Source organism: Panthera leo, chromosome B3, assembly GCF_018350215.1.
Source record: "Panthera leo isolate Ple1 chromosome B3, P.leo_Ple1_pat1.1, whole genome shotgun sequence".
In the NCBI taxonomy this organism is placed as follows: domain Eukaryota; kingdom Metazoa; phylum Chordata; class Mammalia; order Carnivora; family Felidae; genus Panthera; species Panthera leo.
In genome coordinates, this window is record NC_056684.1 from 72,279,970 (window position 1) to 72,294,480 (window position 14,511).

Here is a 14,511-nt window from a genome sequence, read left to right on the forward strand (position 1 = left end):
GTAATGACTTGACTTCTTATTACTTTCTCTGTATTCAAACCCAACTGTTTTCTGGCAGTCAGTGGATTATAGGCTGGCCCACAGTGGATACGTGAAAACATAAAGTACTGTATTTAATGCTTTAGAGACTGTTATCCTCTCAGCTACAGAAACACGCTGGGATGTTCTGTTAAAGAACTTCCACATCAGGTAGTGTCCTAAGAAGAAAGTAGACCTGAGAGGTCAGGATTGCAGCTGTTCAGATTTCCATGTGCCACCTGAAGACTGCCATGTGCCTCATAAAGTCAGGGACAAAGACATCTTGCTGACTCTGGGAGGACTCTGGCCACCATGCATCCCGTTTCAGTCCCTGTCCAGCAGGGGGTGCAGCTTCCTAACACAAACACCTTTCCTGAGAAATGTGGGCTTCCACTGATCATTGCTCTGTCTCTCCAATGCTTCTTCCTGCTACGAATGAAGCACATTAGCTAGGTGACACTCTAGAGATGAACTCTTCTCCAGGCTTTGTGACTGTGGTACTCTTGATGCTTGGTAAGTAAAATGCCTCTTAAAATTTGGATTCTTTCTTCTGTTCTGTCAGCAAAACATGTAAGTATAAATTTATCCAGGAGATTTATGCCCAAGGTAACATAGGTCTCTTTTCTTTTTTCCCAGGACAAACCCATGGAGACTCAGTGACCCAGATGGAAGGCCCAGTGACCCTCTCCGAAGGGGAGCCCCTGACTATAAACTGTACTTATTCAACAGCAGTGTCCCCCACTCTTTTCTGGTATGTCCAGTATCCTGGAGAAGGTCCACAGCTCCTCCTGAAAGCCTTGAGGGACAAGGAGAAGGGAAGTCACAAAGGTTTTGAAGCCACCCTACAAAGCAAATCCAAAACCTTCCACTTGGAGAAATCCTCAGTGCAAGTGTCAGATTCGGCTGTGTACTACTGTGCCCTGAGTGACACAGTGACAGGGACTGCAGGGGGAGCTGAGCACAAACTCTGAGCAGAACAGGGCCTGGGATGCTGAGCGTCTCTGACTGATCCACTCTGGTTCCAGCACAGTGTATGATGGTTTGCCCCTCAGTGTCTGCTTGATAACAAAAGTCATACAAATGGCTAGAGCATGGGAACAAGAAGGAACATTCCCCAAACCCAGCTGTTCATTAGTGCAATGAGAAATTCCAGTAGTTCCTAAGCCAGGACCTAAGTAATTTCAAGGTGAAACCACATAACATTGAAGTGGTGTCTTGCTCACCCTGCAGTGAAAGTCCAGCCCCACAAGCTGCTGAGGCCCCCCTGGTGGGTATTGCTGTGTCCAATGACACACTGAGAGAGCCAGGGTGTGCCCGAGAAGGTGGTGTCCATCCCATGTCTTCCTGACAGAGGATGGGCAGGAGAGGTGATGGGAGAGCTGCAGCCCAAAACCAGGTTTGAATAAAGAAGGGGAGGGAAGAAAGGAGGGGAACATATGGAAGTGAGCAATGAAAAGAGAGACTACTCTTGATCTTGGGATTGTAAGTTTGAATCCCATGTTGTACTTAGAGATTACCTAAAAATAAAATTAAAAAACAATTTGCATGCAAGTTTTGTGCTGATAGAAGTTTTCCAGTCATTTGGATAAACACTAATGCCTGTAATTGCTAGATCATACGGTAGGAGTTTGTACAGTTATATAAATAACTTCTACACTTGTGTTCCAACGTGGCTGAATTCCCATCAGCCATGGAACAGATTTCCTGTTGCCCCTTGTGGGTGTTACAATAAAAAACAAACAGACCAGCCTTGAGAATTCCCAGGGCAGACAAAACCAGTTTAGTTATACAAATAAAGCTTAATTTAGTTTATTTTGCAAGACTAACTAGACCTGCATCATTTTTGGCTGTGCCTCTGGAAATCATAAGCAAAACTTCAACAATAAACCTTTACCAATTACTACTTTGGTGAAATTCATTGGATTTACCTGGGTGATTTCTACGTTTTTGATACCTGCATTGGTATTGTTAGTGTTTTGGATTTTGGCCATTCTAAAGGATGAAGCCTGTGGTGTCAAATTTAAAAAAAAAAATTATTTGTATTGTGTAAAGAACACTTAACATAAGATATAGCTTCTTAAAATTTTAAGTGTACAAAACATGATTGTTGTTTATGGATACAATGTTGTACACCAAATCTCTATTCTTTCATCTTGCTCATTGATTAGCAACTTCCCATTACCCCTTCCCCAGAGCCCATGGCAACGTCTTCTTTGTTCACTCTTTAATTCTATGAACTTGACTATACCACATTTAAATGGAATCATACATTATTTGTCTTACTGTGACTGGCTTATCTCAGTCAGCTTAATGTCCTCAAGATTCATTCATGATGGGGCACCTGAATGGCTCAGTTCGTTCAGCATTCCCCTCTTGATTTCATCTCAGAACATGATCTCAGGGTCATGGGGTTGTGAGATCAGGCCGAGTCAGGCTCCATGCTGGGTGTGGGTCCTGCTTAATATTCTCTTTCCCTCTCCCCTGCTAGTGTGAGCTTACTCATTGTCTCTCTCAAAAAAAATTCATCCATGTTGTTGCATATTGCAGAATCCCCTCCCCCTTTTTAAGGCTGAACAGTACTCCATTTTATGTATATGCCACATTTTCTTTACCCATTTATCTGTTGTTGTGCATTCAAGTCGTTTCCATGTCTTGCTTATTGTGAACAGTGCTGCCGTGAACATAGGAGTGCCTAATTTCTCTTTGAGATCCTTTCAATTTCTTTGTGATAAATACTCAGAAGTGGGATTACTGGATCATATGGTAGTGCTATTTTTAACTTTTTAAAGAACCTGTATCCTATTTTCCATGCTTATACCATTTTGCATTCCCACCAACAGTGTGCAAATGCTCCAATCTCTTATCATCCTCAACAACACCTGTATTTTGTGTTTTGGATAATAGCCATCAATTTTTTAAATGTATAAAGCCTGAATGATATCAAGGAATTTATTATAAATGTAGTGGCAAATACATTGACATAGTTATCATCAAAAAGGAACTAGAGAATTACACATGTTTCAAGTATGTGCTTTTTTTCTGCCACTTTTAAGTAGTGGCCAGTACCAATATTTTCAATACTGAAATACTTAATAGTATGGTCCTGTTCACCTAATTGCATGACTGTGTCAGATGATATTTCACTGGGGTTTTGATTTACGTTTTCCTGCTGACTAGTGACATTGAGTATTTTTTCACATACTTGTTGTCCATTTGAATGTCTTCTTTAAAGAAATGTCTATTCTAGTCCTTAGTCCATTCTGTTTTGGCTTATTAGTTTTTCTAAAAAATGTTTATTGTAGGAGTTTCCTATATTGTTTAGATATTAACTCCTTTTCATATATGTGGTTTGCAAATATTTTCTCCCATTCCTTAGGATGACTTTTGATGTTGTTGATTGTTGCCCTTGCTGTGCTGAGTTTTTCAGTTTGATGTAGTCCCCCTTGTTATTATTATTTTTTTAATGTGTATTTATTTTTGAGAGAGAGAGACAGAGTATAAGTGGGAGAGGGGCAGAGTGAGAGGGAGAAAAAGAATCAGAAGCAGCTTCCAGGCTGTGAGCTGTCAGCACAGAGCCCGACACCAGGCTCGAACTCACAAGCCATAAGGTCATGACCTGAGCAGAAGTCAGATGCCCAACCAATTGAGCCACACAGGTGCCCACCCCCCCACCCCCGGCTGTTGATTTTTGGTTTTGTTCCCTGTGATTTTGGTGTCATATCATTGCCAAAATCACTTTTCTTCTATATTTTCTCTTCAGAAAAATAACTCTTAGTTTGTGACTTTTTCTGTTGTTTTGCTTTTTTCTGCTATAATCTTTGTTATTTCCTTCTGCAGACTGTGGGCTTCCTTTATTCTGTTTTAGTTCCTTGAGCTGTAAATTAGTTTATTTATTGGGAATCTTTTATAGTTAATTATACCCCCATACTGAATTCCTTGGGTATGAGGGAACACTTTTATTTAGGAATGCACTACAGCTTGTATCTGAAAGATCAACTGTTAAAATGTTTAAGATATTTTATATGTGTAGGTATGACTCCAAGATTGCTTTTTCTGGTACATTTCACTTAATAGGATACTGAAATTGACCCTTCTAGTAAATAAATATGAGGTGCATAAAAAAGACAGTTGAAGCCTCCCTTGATTCAAATTTGCCCTTGATTTCTTGTGCAGAGAACGATTATACACAATTTTGATGATGATGTCTCAACTTCTCTTAAAGTGGTTTAAGAGGAATTTGAAATGTGCATTTTTCAATAGTCCATAAAGCATTCCCAACTGTGAAAGAATGGAGATTGGAGGGACCACTGATGAAAATGTAAAAGCTATTATTCACACTTGACTTTTTCATCCTGTGCTCTATCAAGATATGGAATTTCCTTAATTTTACTTTCCTCCTTTTCTATAAATCTCAATTTCTTTTTGGTATTTCATCTCTCCTGATTTTCTTCTTGTTCTGTTCTCATTTCTATTTTAATATTAATGTTTTTTTTCAAATTTTTAATGTTTATTTTTCTTTGAGAGAGAGAGAGAGAGGGAGAGGGAGAGAGTGCGAGTGGGGTTGAGGAGCACAGAGAGAGGGAGACACAGAATCTGAAGCAGGCTCCAGGCTCTGAGCTGTCACCACAGAACCGACGCGGGGCTCGAACTCATGGACTGCGAGATCATGACCCGAACCGAAGTTGGAGGCTTAACCGACTGAGCCACCCAGGCACCCCTTAATGTTTTTAAGGTCTGTCTTTTCTTTCTTAGATCGTACCTTTGTAGGAGTTAAGTTAGTTTGCTCGCTAGGTGTTCTCTTAGACATATTGGGCTGCCTCTTTGGCAGAATGACATCCCTTGGGATATCTCTATTGGGTGCAGTGGGTTTAGTGAGTGAGGAGGGGGCTTTAGTCTTTGCACAACGGAGCAGCAGGAAAATGCCCTCCTATCCGCTCGCCTTTCTCTGTTGTTTCCTTTTAGGTTTGTCTCTTAAGCAACATGGAGAAAGAGTTTTAATTTTGACTCAGTCCAATAATTTCTTTTTATCTATGGTCTGATTACTGATATATTTGGACTCATTTCTAATATTTTGGTTGTGCTCCATATGCTTTTGTTTCTTCCTTTTCTTTGCTAGACTATCTTCTGTTGCACTTGTAGAATTTTTTTTTCCTGTTCTAATGACAAGTATACTTAACTTGTGTGAGTGTGTGTGTACATTTTTTATGTCTAATTTTATTCTATAACATGTTTTCCTTGTATCTACTGCTGCTTCTCCTTGGGTGTGCTTTTTTTCTTGCTGATTTCCTATATTTAGAAAAACCCAGTGTGTGGCTAGAGCAAACTGTACAGTATCTACATATCAGGACAGTAATTTCAGAAAGAGCTTATCGAATGAACTGATAAACGACAGGTGCAATGCACCTTAAGAAAAACTAATAGCAAAAGAAAACCATGCAACACAATAACACAACTTTCTTCTGCCGGAAGTAATTTTCACCTACTAGCTTCATGGCTTTTTCCTTCATTCTTCCTAGTCTCTGTTCCTCCTAGAAAAACTTGTGCTCATGTGAGGAATGCTTAAAAAGGTTCATTTAGCATAGTATTTCATAGATTAAAAAAATTCATTTTAACTAGTAATCAATAGCAAAATGGATGCATAAATGGAAGTATATGCACAATATGGAATCTAATGGAACAGAAGGATGTATATGTGTTTGTGTAATAAGATCTACAAGATTTAGTAGTGAGTTTATACAGCAAGCTACAGAAAGGTACACCTAAAATGTGTCTTTGTATTATAATAAAATATAAATAAATTAACTACATATGTCCTGGTGATTGAAATCTGGTAAAACACCTAGAAACATCAACTCCAAAGTGTACAAGATGAAGAAAGATTTAGGGTAACAAGGATGAAGTTTCAGAATAGGTAGTGGTAGTCAAAAAAATTTTTACTCTAAATATAATGTTTTATTATTCTTAATAATTCATATATTCACCAATTCCTCCTATTGTTAGAAGTAATAAAAAGTGGGGCGCCTGGGTGGCGCAGTCGGTTAAGCGTCCGACTTCAGCCAGGTCACGATCTCACGGTCCGTGAGTTCGAGCCCCGCGTCAGGCTCTGGACTGATGGCTCGGAGCCTGGAGCCTGTTTCCGATTCTGTGTCTCCCTCTCTCTCTGTCCCTCCCCCGTTCATGCTCTGTCTCTCTCTGTCCCAAAAATAAATAAACGTTGAAAAAAAAAAAATTTAAAAAAAAAAAAAAAAGAAGTAATAAAAAGTCTTAAAAGCCATCAGAAATGTTTATTCATAGTCTCTCTATTCTTGTCAGCAAAAGGGGGAAAGGAGAGAATGATCCCTTTCTTTAGAAGATTTTGTCCAACCACCCAAAGTTGAAGCATTTCTTCCTCCTCTGTGATCACATACTTTTTAGTGATCACATACTTTCTTTCTCCCTGTGATCACAGGGTTTTACTCTTTGACTCTATTACGGATAGTTATGTATATTTTTGTCTTCCCTGTGGACTGTAAACTAGTATGTTATCTAGTTTTATTTATTCTTTTAAAATTAAGTAATTAATTCCTATATCTTAAATTCCAGGTAGTTAACATAAAGTGTTTTGTTAACTTCTGGTGTACAGTATAGTGATTCAAGACTTACCTACAGTTTCTAGGTGCTCACAAGGACAAGAGCACTCTTAATCCCCTTGACCTTGTTAACCCCTCCCTCAGCTCTCTCCTTTTAGGTAACCACAAGTTTGTTCTCTTTAATTAGGACTCTATTTATTGACTTATTTCTCCTTCTGTCTTAATTTTTCCCTTTGCTTATTTCATTTGTTTCTTAAATTCCATGTGAATGAAAGCATATGGTATTTGTCTTTCTCTGACTGATCTGTACCCCTTAGCTAGCCCTCTCTAGCTCCATCTATGTTGCGGCAAATGGTAAGATTTCATTGTTTTTTTTTTATGGCAGAATGATATTCCATTACACTTTTATATCTTTTTTTTTTTTACTTAAATTCAAGTTAGTTAACATATAGTAGAATACTGGTTTCAGAAGTAGAATTTAGTGATTCATCACTTACATATAACACCCAGTGCTCATCCCAACAAATGTCCTCCCTAATGCCCATCACCCACTTAGCCCATTCCCTCCACCCAAACCTCTCCAGCAACCCTCAGCTTGTTCTCTGTATTTAAGAGTCTTTTATGGTTTGCTCCCTCTCTGTTTTTATGTTATTTTTCCTTCCCTTCCCCTGTGTTCAACTGTTTTCTTTCTTAAATTCCACAAACAAGTGAAATCATAGGGTATTTGTCTTTCTCTGACTGACTTATTTCGCTTAGCATAATACACTCTAGTTCCATCCATGTTGTTACAAATGGCAAGATTTCATTCTTTTTGATCATTGAGTAATATTCCATTGTGTATATACATATATACCACATCTTCTTTTTCCATTCATCAGTCAATGGACATTGGGGCTCTTTCCAGAATTTGGCTACTTTTGATAGTGCTGCCATAAACATTGGGGTGCATGTGCCCCTTTGAGTCAGCATTTTTGCTTCCTTTGGATAAGTACCTAGTAGAGCAACTGCTCAGTCATAGGGTATTTCTATTTAAAAATTTTTGAGGAACCTCCATACTGTTTTCCAGAGTGGCTGGACCAGTTTGCATTCCTACCAATAGTGAAAAAGGGTTCCCCTTTCTCTGCATCCTCACCAATATCTGTTGTTTCCTGCATTGTATGTGCTTTTATATATTCTTAAGATATAGTAAATTACCCCATTGAAACTAAAATCCATAAATATTTATGGATTTATTTTGAACTAATGTAAATAAATCAAATAATTAGCAGGAATTGAAATTTACCAAATTATTTGCTGATAGTAATTTCCATGAAATTTCATAAAAGTAGTCTTTTACGCAGTTCTCTTCTTTTCTGACCATCTGTATTTCCTTCATCAGGAAGCATGGGATGAACGGGGCTGGGGATCTGTGTCTGTGGAGTTGCTTTGTTATAAAGTGATCTTGGATGACGGTTTCAGTCCACCAGGGGGCACTCTAGGTTTTATAAGAAACAGACTTTCTGATGGTACAAGGGTTGAACAGTTAAAGGGAGAACAGAAATCCTGTGAGCCAAATTATAGATAGCAAAGGTGGGGTGGGGGGAGGAGGGGAACAGTGTTTGTATAACGTTCATTTCAGGTTTTTAGTTCTGCCATTGCATATACACTTCAGATCTAGAGTCCATATCTCCATAAATGCATTATGAAGATAATTCTTGGAGCACAGGTACCAGGATAGGAATATTTTTGGGCATCGAAGTCATGGAAACTCAACAGAAAACATCCTATTACTTGTCTTCAATTTTTTAATTGTTATGAGTAAAATTCCCCACACCCACTGACAAAGAAAACTATTTCAATATGCCTAAATATCCTACTTTTTTATATATCTCACCTGACAGTGAAATGAACAAGAATGAAGAGAAGAAGAAAAGAGATAAAAATAAGGAACAAAAACAGAAGGAAAGGGAGATGACAGTATTTACTTTGACCAGCGACATGTGGCCTGGCCAGAATCAGCTGTGTGGGTGAAACAGGTGTCCACAAGTTGCACAGGAGACGTAGATAGGTGGAAATTACATCAGAGTGGACATTATGCAGACATCCATATTTTTTACTAACTGAATTCTGGTTGGAATAATTTTCTATTTCGTCTGTCTTGGTTTCTAGAACTCTCCTGATCTCAAGAAATTGTATTTACTCCTACAATACACAATGCATGCTATCAGATAGTTTTTCTTTATCAGTATTTTTATACAACTGAATTTTCACATTGTCTGTCCAACTATACAGTTTGGGGAATGGAGTCATTCTTCAAGGTTGTGTAACTCACTGAGACACTGACTCTACCAGAAAGATCATTCACCCTTTCTCAGTTACTAACCTTCAAATTTCTTACATCAAATGTTTTAAGGAAAAAATTCCTTATAACTGCACATATTGGAAATATCGTCCCTACCTCCCTGCACCGTTGGCAAGCACAGTTTTGGACAGATTACTCTGCAGTCTCCCTGGGCCGCTGTGGGTGGAGTCTCAGTCCCGGGACTGACAGGGTTCAGGTGTGATGGGTGCTCAGTGATTCTGGAGGGACGTGGTGACTGTTGACAACACAACTTCTCTGGACCCAAGACTCTACACTCTTCAGAGTAGGGGTGAAGGCACGTCAGCGACTAGACAAGGAGTCATGAAGAGACAGCGGGGAGCCCTGCTGGGGCTTCTGTGGATGCAGGTTTGCTGTGAGTGGGGGCGTCCCAGATGGGGGCGGGGGAGGTTCACAGCCCGCAGTGGAGGGGGAGCTGCACAGAGCTCCTGCAGGGTCTACACCCTCAGCGGGTGTTCCCGGGAATACTCTATGGGTTTGAAAACTGCCTCAGTGGCTCTGCAGTGACTTCTTTTGTGTTTGGTTTTGTCTTTCTAAGCAGGGGTGAGAGGGATGGACGTGGAGCAGACACCTGCAGCCCTGAGCCTCCAGGAGGGAGCCAGCTCTACCCTGAGGTGCAATTTTTCCAGCTCGGTGAACAACGCAGTGGTTCCGACAGAACCCCGGGGGCGGCGGCCTCACCCGGCTGTTTTACATAGTTTCAGGGATGAAGCAGGATGGGAGGTTGAACTGCACGGTGAACACTAAGGACCGGCACAGCAGCCTGCACATCAGGGCCTCCCAGCAGGAAGACTCAGCCACCTATCTGTGTGCGGTGCAGGCACAGTGCTCCCTGCTGCTCTGCAGCCTGTCCCCAAACTGCAGTTGGGCTCCCAGCCCAGGCTCCTCCACCAGGAAGCCTTCCTTGTGCAGCCGCATTTGCACAGCGTGCTTGGGACCATCTGGGGCTTTGCAGGCTCAAAGCTGGTGGCGGTAAACCTTGCCAATAAATTGTTTCAAAATTAAAGTGTGTATGTGCACATTGCCTAAAGCATATTGGAGGGATGTTAGTTCTTAAAATGTTTAGAATCTCTGATTTTGGAACTTGCTGCCACATGAGAAAGCAAAGATCCGTAGGCTTTGAAATAGAAATTTAAGATAAAGATAAGAGCTTCAATGGAAAAGAATAACATTTTCATGTGAAGTTTTAACTGATTCAATATCTGATTATTAACACAGAAGATAATCTGAAATTAAAATTTCTCATAACTTAAGACATGGTAAGATATATAGACCAGCATTCTGAAAGCTAATGTGTTAGACATAAAAATGTAACACAAGACTATTGGGATTGAGAGGACCCAGACAGGGTTAGAACATTTTGTTGAATTATTGCTGCTTATTGGATTTTTGAAAGGAGTTAGTAATGTTTTATTTTGAAATTCAGGTTTTAAAGCTGACTTTACATTTGCTGTTCAGACTCCTGTCATACAAACAACTCCTTGGTAAATTATCACATTCCTATCATAGATTAGTTTTCAACTCTTGTCTTTCCAATCTGCAGATGTTATTTTTGACTTGTTATAAAACAGTACATGTTAAATATAGAAAATATGTAATAACCAAAGTTTGAAATTGATAACTGTGTACCAAGCTAATTTATTATTGTTTGTTTTGCTCTCTTCTTAAATTCTAATATAACTTGGATTCTGATTTTTTTCACTCAATGTTATATCCTGAATTGAGTCTTGTCCTCTAACACCTGCTTTTAAATAGCTCAGTGAGAGATTTTCAGAAGTCACTATATTTTTAATTTTCTTCTATCTTTTGCAAAATTTGGCAGTCCTCTTTCTATGTGTTCTGATCATTTTCTTAAAAAAAATTTTTTAATGTTTATTTATTTTTGAGAGAGAGACAGAACATAAATGGGGGAGGAGCAAAGAGAGAGGGAGACACAGAATCCAAAGCAGGCTCCAGGCTCTGAGCTGTCAGCACAGAGCCCAATGTAGGGCTCGAGCCCACTAACTGTGAGATCATGACCTGAGCCGAAGTCAGACGCTTAACCAACTGAGCCACCCAGGAACCCCTGATTATTTTCTTTTTGAGATAATGTGACCTGTGATTTTCTTGAGAGTCTAGTGATGGTATGTATTTTATGTGTATTTGAGAGAAATTAAAAGTAGAGGTGATTTATTCAAGAATATGACTGAGAATTAGACTCTTTTCAAAATTGTGTTAGTACGTTTTCACATCTACACTCATATAATTTAGAAGGGAAAGTTGTATCTTTCAATCATTATTATATAGCACAAACTTGTTTACATAGTTGATCATCAGTAGATGTTTATTAAAGAAAGGAAAGGTGAATTCTGCTATGTATTTAGAATTTTTTTTAAGCTTGCGAGTAAATTAAATGTATAAGTTGATGTGTGAAGAATAAACACTTAACAGCCTATATTTGGTTATTGAAGAACATAGTATTTTCTTCTGTTGATCTATGTATTTTTCAATAAAGCTCAATTGTTTTAAGGAAAAAAAAACTTCTTCCTAGACATTTAATTTTTATTGTTCCTTATGATTGGAATCCTTTTTCCTGGGATATGTGGGAAAAGTTTTCATATACATTTATATAAATGCACCTTACTTAAGTCTTCCTAGTGGATTGCAGAAGACATTTAGATTAGCGTTTATTATAGAGATAGCCGGCTACAAATTTCCCTGTCTCATCTCCATGTTTTGACTGAATTAGACAATCCTTGTGCAGGTTTTTTTAAAAAGGTAATTCTTTTAGTGTTGAAGATTGAATCATTGTAAAGAAAGAATTTGCATAAATAATTATTTTCCTTATTCTTCCACCCCTGGTCAAAGGCAGGCTATTTTCTCTACTCTTCCCCCCACCCCTTGTGTTATATCAAAAATAAATAAACATTAAAAAAAATTTAAAAAAGGTAATTCTTTTAGTGTTGAAGATAGAATCAATATAAGGAAAGAATTTGCATAAATAATTATTTTCCTAATTCTCCCACCCCGGCTCAATGGCAGGCTAATTTTCAAGACATCTCATATTCTTCCTAAAGATGGATACAATTGGTGATTTGGTATGATGAGAATGATCCCTCTTGGCTGAGTTATGGTGGTCAGTTATAAGCTAACTGGTTTGTTGTTGTAGGGAAAGTCATTAGGTTAAATTAGGTTTAAAATATTTGAATAAGAAAGGTTGGTATTGTAGCCCAACGCCTCAATCAGCTTTTATTATTTGATTATTTGGTTATACTGTTGGCTCCTGTGCAGTAGAAGGAAGGCAACTCTTGATTGTTCCATTTCCTCCAAGCCTGATAAGGAGTCAGAGGGAAGCACAGCTTATATTTTACTGTTTTCTTCCTTCTTAAACCGAATTAGAAGAGAGAGAAGGTGCAGTTACTATTAGCTCAACTGCTTTCTCAAACTTAAGTGAGAATGTATCCAACGGAAGAAAAAACACTAGCCAGAGTATGCAGAGTCAGTTCACAGCTTAGATCCAGACACATTCAGGCTTTAAAGCTTCATCATGGTTGGTAGATTTGTTGCCACTGTCTCTGGACAGCTTATCACAGGCTTTATCACAGAAATTCTTTCTTCTGTTGTTCTGAAGGCCAGAAGTTGAATTAATTTCATGGGGCTGGTATCATGATGCCAACAAGGCTGTACCCCCTCTAGAGGCTCTAGGGAGAAACTATTCTTTGCGTCTTCTTGCTTTGGCTGCTGCCTGCATTTTTTGGCTTGTGACCACATCGCTCTAACCTCTGCTTCCATGGTTTCATTGATTTCTCCTGTCTGCAAACCTCCCTCCACTTCCTCTTAAAAGTATGCATATGACTCCACTGGGCCCAGGATTCTCTCTCCATCTGAGGATCCTTAACTTAATCATACCTTCAAGGTTTTTATTTCTATTTTGTTTTTCTTTCTCTCCATTTTCACCTGATATTTATTTATTTATTTATTTACCATTATTTTGCCCCTTACAGTCGGCATGGTTGCTGCTGTCTTTTCTAAACTGAGGAAATAATATACGTATTAAGAGGCCAGTTGAAAAGTAGAAACCACATCAATTATTTTATTTTCTCAGTGTTTTAGATTTTTATTAAGGAAAATCTATAGAAAGTGGACCACTTTTATTTAGAGTCATATCTATGAATATTGAAATTTAACATGTGATATAGATTCATCTGAGCATTATACAATCATGATACAGAACGACTTCATTGCTCCAGCCAAATCCCTTGTTCTGTAACTTTCTAATCACACTGACTCCCATCCATAACTTTTTGCACACCTTGTTTGTTCTTTGATATTTTTATCTTAAAGGAATGTCATATGAATAGAACCAGACAATACATAGTCTTTTGGTAATGGCGTCTTAGTGAGAAGAAGCTCGTGCCATGGTCACCTGCATGATTTCTGCCTCTTCCTTACTCTCGGTGTTTCCTATCCCTGATTCTTTTTTTTTTTTTTTTTTTTTTTTTTTGAGAAAAAAGAATCTTTTTATTTGTTCTTTTTTTTTTTTTTTTTTTTGAGAGAGAGAGGTTGCAAGTGAGTGAGGGGCAGAGAGAGAGAGAGAGGGAGAGAGAGAGAGAGAGAGAGAGACTCCCATAAGGGCCAGAAAGAGAGAGAAAGGAGAGGGAGGAGAGAAAGAAAGAGAGAAGCAGGGATCACCCAAAGCAGGGCTCGAGCTCATCATAAGCTGGGCATGAGTTCACCCAATGTGGGACTCAAACTCATGAACAGTGAAATCATGACCTGAGCTGAAGTCAGATGCTTAACTGACTGAGCCACCCAGGCACCCTATCTCTGATTTTTTTTTAACTTTTAGTTATTTTTATAAAAATAACTCATAATTTCAAGTGTTTAGACTCTTTTAGAGATTTAATTCATAGTCCTAGAAGAAAAACACTACAACCATTAATAATGGAATGGTTCAAGGGTGTGTTAGACCAACTCATATTTTCAAGTTGAGACATGTTATTTATACAAGTCTAATTATATCTATTCTAGTCTAAATTTTTCCACCATTTTAAGACATATTTTATTGATTAAAATTCGCTGTCCTCATACTAGTTGGGGTATGTTTATTATTTGGCTTTTCTAGGAGTTGACATAATATAACACGTCCAACAAGTTTTTACATTTGTTTCAATAACCGTGGCTTTGCAGAGCTGAGCTATAGCATCAGGATGGGTATTGTCTCAGGTAAAGGCTATACTCAAACAAGTTATTTTCTTAGTAAGAGAACAAAGGTAATTCAGAAATTATAACATTTATCATTAAAGTGGGAATATATTTCTAAAAGGACAAAGACACAAAAGAATGAAAAGAAAAGTATGAGAATCAGTGGTGCCAACCATCAAAGAGAATTCTCTTCTAAATGGGCTTGGACGGAGTTGTCTATTTCGTGCAATAATATGTTTGTTTCAAGTTTCTTGGGTCAGCACTCACTTCTGTGAATGGTCTGCTTCTGCTGATTCTCTCAAGAACCTCAGTTTAAGATTTCTGATATGAGCAACATTTTCCATTCTTGTCAATGAAGGATCCATAATGTCATAAGAGTTG

At 38.4% G+C, this 14,511-nt stretch overlaps 1 pseudogene and 1 gene segment (V, D, J or C); both read left to right on the forward strand.

The window, feature by feature from the left end:
- The first annotated feature begins 473 nt into the window (after window positions 1-473).
- On the forward strand, window positions 474-989 carry LOC122222605. The segment is given in 2 exon segments: window positions 474-531; window positions 655-989. Coding segments are annotated over 2 exon segments (381 nt in total).
- Window positions 990-9,022: 8,033 nt separating this feature from the next.
- LOC122222306 lies at window positions 9,023-9,929 on the forward strand (annotated as a pseudogene).
- The last annotated feature ends 4,582 nt before the right edge of the window (window positions 9,930-14,511 follow it).